Here is a 12703-nt window from a genome sequence, read left to right on the forward strand (position 1 = left end):
TGCGGTATGTTTAATGTGTGTCGTATCCATATTTTAGCAGTGTGTTAAGAACCATGATGTTCGTTATGAGTTATTTATAGTTACAGTTAGTTATTAATCATGTTCTTTTTGAGTTTTTCATGCCTTGGTAACTTAAAATTAGTCACGACCATGTAAGGTTTCTACTTGAAGTAGCAGGTTGTAGATGTGTTTGGATAATTTGAATAATAATTTGTCAGGGATGCTGCGTTTCTGATCAGATGATGAATATTCAGTGTGTTTGTCTTTTATTGCATGCTTTTTTTTTTCTCTAAGAGTCATTTACGCTTCCAATATATAGCTCAATGTAGTGAAGAACAAGTTCATTATGAAGCCACAAGGAAATATGACTTTCCAACATTTAGTTTCCTTACAATATTTCCTTTACTCATTTTTTTTAATAACTAGAGTATGTAGGATTCTGTTGTAAAGATATGTTTTTCTACAAGCTTATTAAAATTTGTAGTTAAACTCTAATTCTATTCTTTAGAAAACAAAACAGTACAGCTACACTACAAGTTACTAACAAAGAAGCTATATATAAATAATATATACATTTTATATATATATATATATAATATATATAATATATATAATATATATATTTTTTTTGAACAGGTTCATTACAATTAATCGTCCAAACATATTCTTAGATGCTGGGTAAAAAAAAAAAAACAAGTTGAAAATGGACAAACCCAGAGATTGGGTTAAATGTTTGCCCAACCTTCTGTGCAGTTTTATTTAACCCAACTATTAAAAAGTACTATATGACTGGATTAAAATGAACCCAAAATATGTTGGAAATTAAAAATCAGACACATAATTACTAGAGGCAACAATAATAATCAAACGGTGAACATTAATTAACTCTTTATTAATAAGCAATTTAATAAATGTTTTTCATTTAATTGTTATTCATTAAACTTATTAATAAATGTTAATTTATTAAGCACATTAATGCATGTTAATTTCCTTTGGGTTCATTTTAAGCAAGCAATACAGTCATTTTTAAACAATAGTTGAGTTAAATAAAACTACCCATCAGTTTGGACAAACATTTGACCCAACTGCTGGGTTAAAACAACCTAATCACTGGGTTTGTCCATTTTCAACCCAACTTGGGTTGTTTTTATCCCAGCATTTTTAGAATGTACCTTTGTTTTGCTCAGCAGAGATATATAACATTTTGTCAAAATGTGCTTATTAATGGAAAAGCAACTGAATTACTTTCACACTATTAAAAAATGTGCTTAGGTTAGTAGCGTTATACTTCTACCTAACACTGGTTGGACTGTATATATGCTACTGAAATATGTAAATAACTCCAATAGCATTTCAATATAATGGAGATCTGAATTGGACAGTACATGAGTTCAGTCCCAGCGCTAGTCCAGCTGAGATGTCTGTCAGTTTAATAGAGATTCATCATATCAATCTAATTTTCTTCTTATCTCTAATCTTATTATTTCATATGCATAGCCACAGTGTATACGGAAACAATTGACACAGTCTCTCATATCATTAAAACCATCAGTTAACCTCAGTGTGAATCACTTTCACTGCAATATTGACCATTTTATCTCATGCCTTCTGCAGCTGAGTCTACCCAGGTAATCCAGTGTAATCAAACTGTAGTCGACTCATTCTCCATTCCGGACTCGGTGCCATAGCCCTCCTATTGATTTATGTCTCTCTCCAGCCTCCCTCCTCCAAGGCTGTCATGTTTCCCCTATCAGTGATGCTAGCCTCAGGGGCAGGAAGAGATCCTGGTAATTTAGCAGTGTGTCATTACTTATAGGCATGTGACAATGCTAACTCAGACACTCTCTCTGAAACTAGCTGTCATTGCACGGGCATCTCTCCCCGTCTGAGCCGCCTCTGTCCGACTCTTATGAATTTTAATACAATCCCCTTAATGGTTAGGGTCGCCTCTAGCTGAACCGAACCTGGAGTGATGGATGGCTGTGACTTCTGCTCAATCTGGATTTGGTTTTGTCGGAGTGGGTTGTTTCAATGCATAGAATGTAAAATGATGTTTCAGTCAGGGATCCATATAGCTGCTTTTCATGTCCATTAACCAGGTTGTTAATTGTCAACCATTTTGTCGTAGTCATTTGCTAACCCATTTCAGGGCATGTTGTGCTATATTACATTTTTTAATGCTTAGAACATTTTTTTTTTTTTTTTGTAGTAGTAGTAGTCTAGTATAGTTCTCTCTTTTTTACTACTCTATATTCTGTTTTCTGTTTTATTTTTTCGACTGTTTGATGCTATTATGTTTTAGTAGTATTCTAGTGTAGTGTTTTGTTTTTGTGTACTATTCTATACTATATTTTGTACTATTATATTCTGTTTATGTATTTTTTTTTTTATTATTCTATATTATGTTTTTGTAGTATTCTAAAATAGTATTGTAATATCATATGTAAAGGATAATCCACGGCTAGCTGTGCATTATACAATTTTAATGCATGACGTGGAGGCAAAGAACTACCCGACACGAAGCAGAGGTGCATTCAAATGGATTATTGCACTTGGTTACACTTTATTTGGTAACACTTTATTTTTGTGTCGTTCTTACATGTAGTTACTATAGTAATAACTAGGGATGCACCGATAGGATTTTTGGGGGCTGATACCGATTTTAACAAACATTTATTGGCTGATACCAATATTTGTCACTTCCTGTGTTTTGAAAATGTTGTCATCAAAATAGATTGCATTTTGATCATGTTTTAAATCAGCAAAGTTCAAAAACTCCTGCATTAAATTATACTAGCAGGTTTATTGCTGCATGATCAAATAATTTCTAATGAACGCCGATTGGATCTATTTAACATTCAGCAGGCCTACATAAATACAACAGAACAAAGATATATATAAATAAACAGTGCTTTTTAGGTAGGTTTAATAGTTTTCAGGTACAGAAATAAAGTAAACAAATGTAAAATAGCAATGCATATTCTTCACTGTATAAATTAAATACATATTAATACTTTATTGTAAAAGACTTTATTATGATTAATCTTCTAATTTGTTTTTGTATACATTTTAATATTTTTTTGTAAGTTTAAATATGTATGAGATCTCCTTTACTAAGGCGGGACTCTTATTTTGATGGGTGTTCTCGACTACGGACTGACAAGGAGTGCATGCAGTTCTTCAGAGATATTTTGCAGATTTAAAGTTTGTCAGTTTATTAAACGCCCACCAAAAAGGCATAAAATCCGTATGTATTCGTTTACTGTTAGTTGTAATATGTGTTTTGAGTAATTTGCTGTATTTTGTTGATAATGCAACGGAGAGAGATTTTAATGTGCACTTTTTTTGGAGTGAAAACGGATGAAATTAAACATAAGTAAAGTTTTGGTCATCATTCGGATTGAGTCCGCTACACTTATGAAAGCTACAAAAGTTGCTTAGTCAAGAATATCGTGTGATCTTTTGTTATTTGATTAACATTAAAGTGCAGACAGCAGCGCTAGGATTATGCAACATACATTATACAACTCAGCGCCTTCGGTTTGTTATATCAGCCATTTTCTTGCTAAAGCCGATATGCTGATGGTTGTAAATTGAGCAAAAATCAGCCGATAAATATCGGCGACATATACACCTAGTAATAACTATACATTATGCATAATTAACTAACCATAAGTAACTAACCCTAAACCCAACCAAACCCTAATCGTAACCCTATAGTAAGTACATGTAGTTAATTAATATTACTCAGTACTTACATGTATAATTACAGTGCAACAAAGTCACCTTGAAATAAAGTAACCCTTTATTTTAAGGTGACATAGTTACATTGTACTTACTCAAAAAAGTAGTAATATTAATTAACTACATGTACTTACTGTAGAGCAGTGGTTCTCAAACTTTTTTGGTCGCGCCCCCCTTTAAAGGTGCCCTAGAATTAAAAATTGAATTTATCTTGGCATAGTTAAATAACAAGAGTTCAGTACATGGAAATGACATACAGTGAGTCTCAAACTCCATTGTTTCCTCCTTCTTATATAAATCTCATTTGTTTAAAAGACCTCCGAAAAACAGGCGAATCTCAACATAACACTGACTGTTACGTAACAGTCGGGATCATTAATATGTACGCCCCCAATATTTGCATATGCCAGCCCATGTTCAAGGCATTACACAAGGGCAGCCAGTATTAACGTCTGGATCTGTGCACAGCTGAATCATCAGACTAGGTAAGAAAGCAAGGACAACAGCGAAAAATGGCAGATGGAGTAATAATAACTGACATGATATCATGATATTTTTAGTGATATTTGTAAATTGTCTTTCTAAATGTTTCGTTAGCATGTTGCTAATGTACTGTTAAATGTGGTTAAAGTTACTATCGTTTCTTACTGTATTCACGGAGACAAGATTCATTTTTTTAAACACTTGTAGTCTGTATAATTCAAAAACACAACTTCATTCTTTATAAATCTCTCCAACAGTGTGTAATGTTAGCTTTAGCCACGGAGCACCATCAAACTCATTCAGAATCAAATGTAAACATCCAAATAAATACCATACTTACACGATTAGACATGCTGCATGACGAACACTTTGTAAAGATCCATTTTGAGGGTTATATTAGCTGTGTGAACTTTGTTTATGTTGTTTAAGGCAAGCGCGAGCTCCAGGGGTGGAGAGCATGAGATTTAAAGGGGCCGCAGCCTAAATCGGCTCATATTTAATGATGCCCCAAAATAGGCAGTTAAAAAAATTAATAAAAAAAAATCTATGGGGTATTTTGAGCTGAAACTTAAAGATGTTCTACGGCACCTTTAAAAAAAATCTGATGCCCCCCACCCGCTCTATTATTAAACACCTGCATTAGTTTCACTTTGTAATGTCACTGAATCATTGAAAACTATAATAAGAGAAAATAATAGATTTTTAATTTAAATAAACAAACAAAAAAAAAGTAAATATTTCAGCAATGATTTGGATGACCAATATATAACCGCCAATATATAACAGTTTTGACAGCGCCTCACAAGCTCAGCTTCTTGTAAGTTACGTCTTCTCACCGGAACGCGTACTGCAGCGGAGCGTGCGCCGTTCACAATAGTAGCTTGTGATTCTGTCAGCTGAACGAATCGGTGCTTTTCTATGGTGAGCAACTTCTATATAGTGCTTGTTCACACAGTGACAAGTCAAGAATCTGAAGAAGAACGATTCAGTGTAATTGGCATTCGGTGCCACTTTATATAGGCAGAGCGTCAATTATTCATTATTTCAATTATTCATTCACTATTCATGCACTTGAACGCCATTGCAAAACTTTTTTTCCTGTTTATCTCCAGCGCCCCCCTGCAGTACCCGTGCACGCAGTTAAAATGGCAGTTATTTTCGTCAATTAAGGCGCATTAGATCTAGCATTCTGCCCACTTTAAATCAGACACAGAGATAAAGTAGTGTATAAAATTACATTTATTTGAATTAATGAATTATAGAAATTATTTAAATTCAACCAGCAATGTTACCTCCTTGTTGCTGAGAAATATAATGTAGTGATTCAGTACCAAAGCTATTTTATTACTAAAAGTTGATAAGTTTCTGTGCTCCTGAATGTTTCTGTGCGTGCGCAGCGTGATCTCCGAGTGACGTATGCGTGTGTGTGTGCATTAATGAAAACAGCACATTAATGTAGAACGGTGATTAAACTGCATTTTATACTACGGAATGCTGAATGCATGAATCTGATTGGTTGACGAACGTTCTAAGGTGTGCAATTATTTTCAGGTAAACGCACTGCTAGAGTAGTTCTAGGCAGGTCTTGACCGCATTACAGTTCCATATCACTTCTCTAAGCCTACAACAGCAAAAGAAACATGCAACACAATGACACTGACCAAGCAAGTAAATATAGTAAACAATAGGATAAAAACAACAAATTATTGTCATGGTTTTTACCACAAAATACGTTTTATTATGTCCTGAAAGGTCATACTCTCTTTTCCGCTCTATCGCTCAAACGCGCCCACAATACACTACGGACACGTTGTTTCTCCGCTTTGCGTTGTGGCCGCATTACCACCTCGGGTGTGCATTATTTTCTAATAATTCAACGACCCATCGTCAATTATTCCTTACATCCTTGCACACGTTCCAGCCAATCAGAATCAATTATTCAGAAAAACCATGGTATAATGTTTTTTTTAAGAAGCAGTCTAATATATTTTTCTGTTTGTGCACTATTCACTGTTTTTGTGTCACATTCTAGTGTAGTATTCTGTTTTATGTACTATTCTCTATGTTCGTTTTGTAGTATCCTATCAGTAGTAGTCTATAGTGTAGGATGGTTTTCGTACTATATTCTGTAGTATTATAGTATTCTATATTATATTCTGTCATTTTTGTTGTTATCTGTACTATATTCTGTTTTTATAGCATTCTATACTACACTGTACTATATTTTTGTGTGTGTGTGTGTGTGTGTGTGTGTATTATTTAGTTTTTGTTGTTCTAAATCTCTTCACACTAGAAGAAATCACCTCTGATACTTTAACCGTCATCACATCAAACAACAAAATCTCAATAGAAATGGATTTTGGATTATGCAGTTACATGATTTGTTTTTTTTCCCTCCTGTTTCACTCTTTATAAAGAAGCTCAGCTCCTTCACTGAAGCTTAACACCTTTTCTTTTTACCCTATCACTGTAACTAGAGCAGCGCAAATTGAAAATTGCCCCATGCCAATAGATTTACCCAGCATCAGCCCATATGTCGGTGCACGAGGAGTAAGAGGAAGCCCTTGACATTTGCCCCGGTGTTGATTCAATGAGGTGCGATCAAAACAGTGTGCTAACATGGAAAAGCTGGTAGGACACTTTGCTGTCCCTTTGTTACCAGTGGATCTCAGTCCAGATAAAAACTGCCTTGCCAAGACCTTATAGGTACACCCGAAGCCGTATAAATATTTAATGCCTCTGTGCCATTGTATTTCTGCTGAGAGCAGCTCGATTTTTAACATAGCAATATCATTAAGCTTTCTTTATTTATATCAGACACTTTCATTTGTGGTAGTCCACTTACCTGGGAGGCATCTGAAGTGCCCGTTGTTTGTAATAAATCTGTTTTGCTCCCGCATTGAGACTGTCCTCTGGGTACAACATCTCGTGCGCCATTTTCCCACCAGCTGACCGGCGTAAAACAGACTAATGGCTTTTGAGGCCGTATCATTCTCCAGTTGCTGCTAGGTAAAGAGATGGACTCTGGTATTGATCAGTTTAGACATGCACCTTGTTAATGAAAGACTATAAACTGGTAACTGTAAAGAAGATGAGTTGTGGTTGTTGGTTTACGAAGTAGTAATTGGTCTCTCTGCTCACTGTTTTTTTTTCTTTGTTCTCTCTCTCTTTGGCGGCAAGCACATAATTTATGGGCTTTCTAAGGAGGTTATACTTACCCAAGGGACATTTGATTAATGATTGTTCTGTTTATGCATGAAATTAATCACAGTAATGACTTTCTCAATGTCTTGATTTTTCTTTGTAAATACTTAATTGTGCAACGTCAATACAGTCCAGAAAAACGCTCTTCCCCCACTTTCTCCTTCTCTGTCTCTGATGAGCGCATCTCTAGGAAAGACGAGGCTGATCTCTGTGACTCGCGTGTCTTGTTTGTGTCTGTGTAATAAAGAGAAGCGCAGTGAAACGTGTGAGGCTTCTAAACTACCGTCACCTCTACGAGATGAGAGTGAAGGCACGGCTCAGAAATTAAGGTCTGATTTGCTGGGAAAGACAGCTGAGTGAGAAATATATGAATAACCTGTACGTCCCTTCGCTGGCGGTTGCTTCTCTCTGCAGTGAGCTGCTCTTAGGAGAGCGGGGCGCAGATTGTTTGGCAAAAACATGGCAAAGCAAATCATTCTTGGCGATGACTCACCCTTTCCTGACAGTTAATGAGCTCTGTCTTTCTCTCTCTCTCTCCTCTCCTTATTGGAGGCTGGGCTCACAAATGAACTGCAGTGGGGGTGAGGACATTAGATTTCCTCTGCGCTGCGTCACATACAGCAAGGAAAGCCAAGAACAGACAAATGATTACAGCCAGTATAATACCCAGTGGAAGAAATAAGCCAAGAGCAAGTAACTATTGGGCCTGACACTGTATAGAGGCTCAAACAGAATAGTATGATACTATTCGAGCCAGTTCCAAAACTAATGACGTGGGTAAGGCATAACTGAATTAAGCTAAGATACCTCGTTTAAGCCAAATTCTGAGGCAACATCACGCGTTGCCTTCACAGAGAACGATAATGTACTACGAGTGGAAAAAAAAAAGAAATCCAAGATTTCGGACAAAGCGATGTTGAATGGAATGTTACGTTGCGCACATTTATTAATTCTGTTGAACTGAAAAATTAAAGGGTTAGTTCACCCAAAAATGAAAATTCTGTCATTTATTACTCACCCTCATGCCGTTCCACACCCGTAAGACCTTCGTTCATCTTCAGATTTTAGTTAAAATCGATAGCTCCGTGAGGCCTCCATAGGGAGCAATGGACACTTCCTCTCTCAAGTTCCATAAAGTTACTAAAACATATTTAAATCGGTTCATATGAGTACAGTGGTTCAATATTAATATTATAAAGCGACGAGAATATTTTTGGAGCGCCAAAAAACAAAATAACGACTTATTTAGTGATGGCCGATTTCAAAACACTGCTTCAGGAAGCATCGGAGCACAAATGAATCAGTGTATCGAATCATGATTTGGATCGCGTGTCAAACCGCCAACGGCTGAAATCATGTGACTTTGGCGCTCCGAACAGCAGATTCGACACACTGATTCATTTGTGCTCCGATGCTTCCTGAAGCAGTGTTTTGAAATCGGCCATCACTAAATAAGTTGTTATTTCGTTTTTTTGGCGCTCCAAAAATATTCTCGTCGCTTTATAATATTAATATTGAACCACTGTACTCACATGAAGCGATTTAAATATGTTTTTAGTACCTTTATGGATCTTGAGAGAGGAAGTGTCCATTGCTCCCTATGAAGGCCTCACGAAGCTATCGGATTTCAACTAAAATATCTTAATTTGTGTTCTGAAGATTAAAAGGTCTTACGGGTGTGGAACGGCATGAGAGTAAGTAATAAATGACAGAATTTTCATTTTTGGGTGAACTAACCCTTTAAAGAACTGTGCCGTTAGCTGTCGAACTCTATTGAAATCAATTGCGAGTTGAGTCTTTCAGGCAGAATGCTAATTGTATGGCGTCTGGAATGTTACAAATTAGTTTGATTATGGTTAGGGCTGCACGATTAATCAAAAATAAACCGAACATATTTGGCAAAGGCTGAATTTTTTTTGTATGCACAGCTTCTCAGTGAAGCACATCTCTGTGATCAGTAGTAAATGCTGCTCCATCTGAAAGCCAGAGGGCGCTCTTGCACAGAAACTCGAAGGCTGCGTCCGAAAACTGGAAAATTCAGCCTTCTGAGGACACATTTCAAGGTAGTAAGGTATCAAGGCACGTCCGAATCCAATGTTAGCTTCACTTCCTGTCTCATGAGATACCTTCCGCAGATCGAATTTTGAAGGAAGCATAGATGTATCCTTAGCTGCCTTTGATATCCCACAATCCTGTGCTTTCCATTCTGTGACAGTTGAGCTAGAAAAATAAAGATGGCGTCCGAAAGTTGCGTTTGCTGCTCAGTTTGTGTATAAATGTATGATTTTGACCAACATATTTCAATTTTGATATCATTTCTATCGAGAAATTACTACTGTAGTAATTAAATCTTTTAGTTCTCACCAAAGCTCGCGCTATATCGCTGTAGATCATTAAACTGTTAGGCTGCCTCAGAAGTCTGTCCGAAATCAGTTTCATGAGGTACCCTCATGCACAAACGCTGCCGTACAAGTCATTCTCTTATAAGGCAGCAAGACAGCTACCTAGGTTTTCGGACGCAGCCCAAATATGCCCCGCTGGAAATCGCTGTAGTTGAATAAACAGAAGATTGAAACGCTTTGACTAAACACGACTACGACAATATATGGTTTATCTGAGTTCTTCAAGCCTTCTCGGGTATTTTCATGACAATAGAAGTATGTTTATAATGCAATGCAAATCAACATAGCCTTTATCACTGTATAAAATACTTTGAAATAATATGTTGCATGCTTTATTCTGTTTAAGAAGCCACATCATCTCACAGAAGGATATTTTCAAACACTCAACTGATGTTATGAAGTGAGTTTGGAGTAGAAACATGTTATTCAATGTTGTCTTTTGTTGGACAAGAGGTTCATAAATGCTTCTCATGTTTGCAAAGTCGCGTGTTCACGTTATAAGCGAATCAAACTCGCAGTGCTTTCAGATTACTGATCACATAGCAGTGCTTCTCTGACAAGCTGCGCATAAAATAATAACAGCCTTTGCGATTTCATAATCGTACTAATAAGCACGATTTCGGGTTAATTTCGATTAATCGTGCAGCCCTAGTTAGGATGCTCCCTTAGAAGGGCAGTGGGGCAGCTCACTAGGTTGTTGTGTATATTTAAGATACAAACCTTAGTGAGGTTTGACGCCACATTGAATTTAACACAAATGAAGACAAGGCTATGACTTGGTCTCCTTTGTAATGGCATGTACTATAAAAAGATACTAGATCACATAATTTTGTTTTTTGTTAAACAGTACAATCCATTGAACGCACTGTATTTCTGTCCCTCACAGCTTCGTTTTCATCCCTGTCTAAATTAAATATGGCACTTCTCTGATGTATCCAAGATCTATTTCTCAATTAAAACATTTCTGATGACGCAACGCTGCAAAATTTTGTCAAATCATTACATATGAGGTAAATTTATTTCCAGGTAATAGTTTTCTCGGGGATTACACTTCAGCAGCCTGATAGAGTGACTAATAAATTGTGCAAGACTTTGCAGATTGCAATATGCTTCTTTCCAGTAATCTACTCATTCAGCACCTTAGGATGCTGCGTGTGGCTCGTCAGCAGGCAGAGAAATGGGGTTCAGGGTTTCTCCATGCTGCTCAGCAGCACTGTATCTAACCGAATCAGAAGTGTGGAGCTGCCTGACAGGGTCTTTACGAGGCCATGAGCGCCGTGTCACTCCAAATATCCCCCTCTCTGTGTTTACAGAGCCATATGTGATGGATCGCTTGTTTTTTTAACAGCAGAAGTATGGTTTCTGTTCAGTCGTATACATCTGTCTCTTTGACTGCAGGTTTTCTTCCAATATTTCTAAAACAAATGTGAGGAACAATGGCTTCCCTTTGAGGGTTTGTTCTGTCCTAAGAATAATAATACTGTTGGCCCTTGTCTTCACAGAAGACTCGCCTCAAGATCCATTCTCCTTGGGATGATTAGACTGATAAACAATTTTACTTCATATTTTAACAGCATCTTTGTTTTGAAAGCTAAGGCAATCCGTGTATCTTAAAAATAAGATTTCTATGCTTAATGGCAATTATAATGTCCTTATTTAGCAGGTAAGTTTTGGTTAGTATTTGTAGTTGATCGTTAATAAAGAATAGGTTTAAATTTTGGTAAGATTAAAATGTGTAGGATAACCTGTTTTTTTATTTTTTTTATCAGTATCATTTAACTTATTTGTTGTTGTTGTTTTGTTGTTTTTCTCTTTCCACAGGTCCACCTGTGAACGTAACATGCAACATTTTTATTAACAGTTTTGGATCTATTGCTGAAACAACAATGGTGAGTATATTAATAAAAGTGATGCACATGATGTGTAACCTTATAACATTTTGGTGAGGAAGAACAAAAAATCAAATGAACGGGCTCCAAAACTCTGAGAAATATTCTTCTATTTTGCATTTTTCTAATTTTTGTCAATACATATGATTAGCATAACAAATTGAGTGAGAAGTTGAACTGAAAAATTAACATAAATTTGAATATGCTTCTTTAGTTTTAGCTTTTTCTTTCAAGGTTTTAATTAAAATCCAGTCTCAGACATTTGGACCCCTCTGTAAAGGCCCATTCACACCAAGAATGATCACGATAACTATAAAGTTTAATAATAATCATTCTAATTCTGTAAGAATAGTTAAACTTTACTTCGATTTATTATAAGTGCTCGCTACTATGTCATCTATCGCTTAAAATTTTTGAGGTCTTTCAAGTTAGATGGATGTTGATACACTCTAACAAATAAAACATTGGTTCAACAAAAAAAAAATATGTTAAAGTTTTCCACTAGAATTTTTTACTTAAGCCAATTGCGAGAATTACATTAATTCAAAGCAATATTTTGAGTTGTAAGTAAGGTGTAGACGTTTTTTTGCCACAATAAAAACACATTTCTAAGTAACATGAACTTAATAATTGTCAACATGAATGCAACTATTTAAGTTGATCCAACATAATGTTTTAAGTAAGGTGAAGACGCTTTTTGGACACAATAAAACGTATTTCTTACCAAGCACCGCTTGTCACCATGATGGTAAATCTCCAAAAACCCACATTAACAGAAACTCTTCTAAATTAGCATAACACTAATTACTGCTAAATCTCCCTTACCATTAATCTTGTGCAAAAAACCTTATATAACACTTAATTTTAGCATTTACTCTCCCTTTCAAGTGCCATGGGCAAAGCATGATGGGAAATATAAATCCCAGCCCAGTTTCATTTAACTTAAGTTCGTCTAAATTAAAATAAGTGTTCATACAACTC

At 36.0% G+C, this 12703-nt stretch overlaps 1 protein-coding gene across 4 annotated transcripts in view; it reads left to right on the forward strand.

The window, feature by feature from the left end:
• The window catches only part of glra1 (glycine receptor, alpha 1), a 79748-nt gene that overhangs the window by 24192 nt on the left and 42853 nt on the right, over positions 1-12703 (forward strand). For 2 of the 4 annotated variants that reach the window (XM_048176654.1, XM_048176655.1), the window contains one exon: positions 11655-11722. In XM_048176654.1, the coding sequence (XP_048032611.1) occupies positions 11655-11722 (68 nt within the window). Of the gene's footprint in view, positions 1-3013; positions 3248-4191; positions 4230-11654; positions 11723-12703 lie in introns of those variants that run through there. The other 2 variants (XM_048176656.1, XM_048176657.1) reach the window with 2 other exon arrangements.

This window comes from Megalobrama amblycephala, linkage group LG23, assembly GCF_018812025.1.
Source record: "Megalobrama amblycephala isolate DHTTF-2021 linkage group LG23, ASM1881202v1, whole genome shotgun sequence".
NCBI lineage: Eukaryota > Metazoa > Chordata > Actinopteri > Cypriniformes > Xenocyprididae > Megalobrama > Megalobrama amblycephala.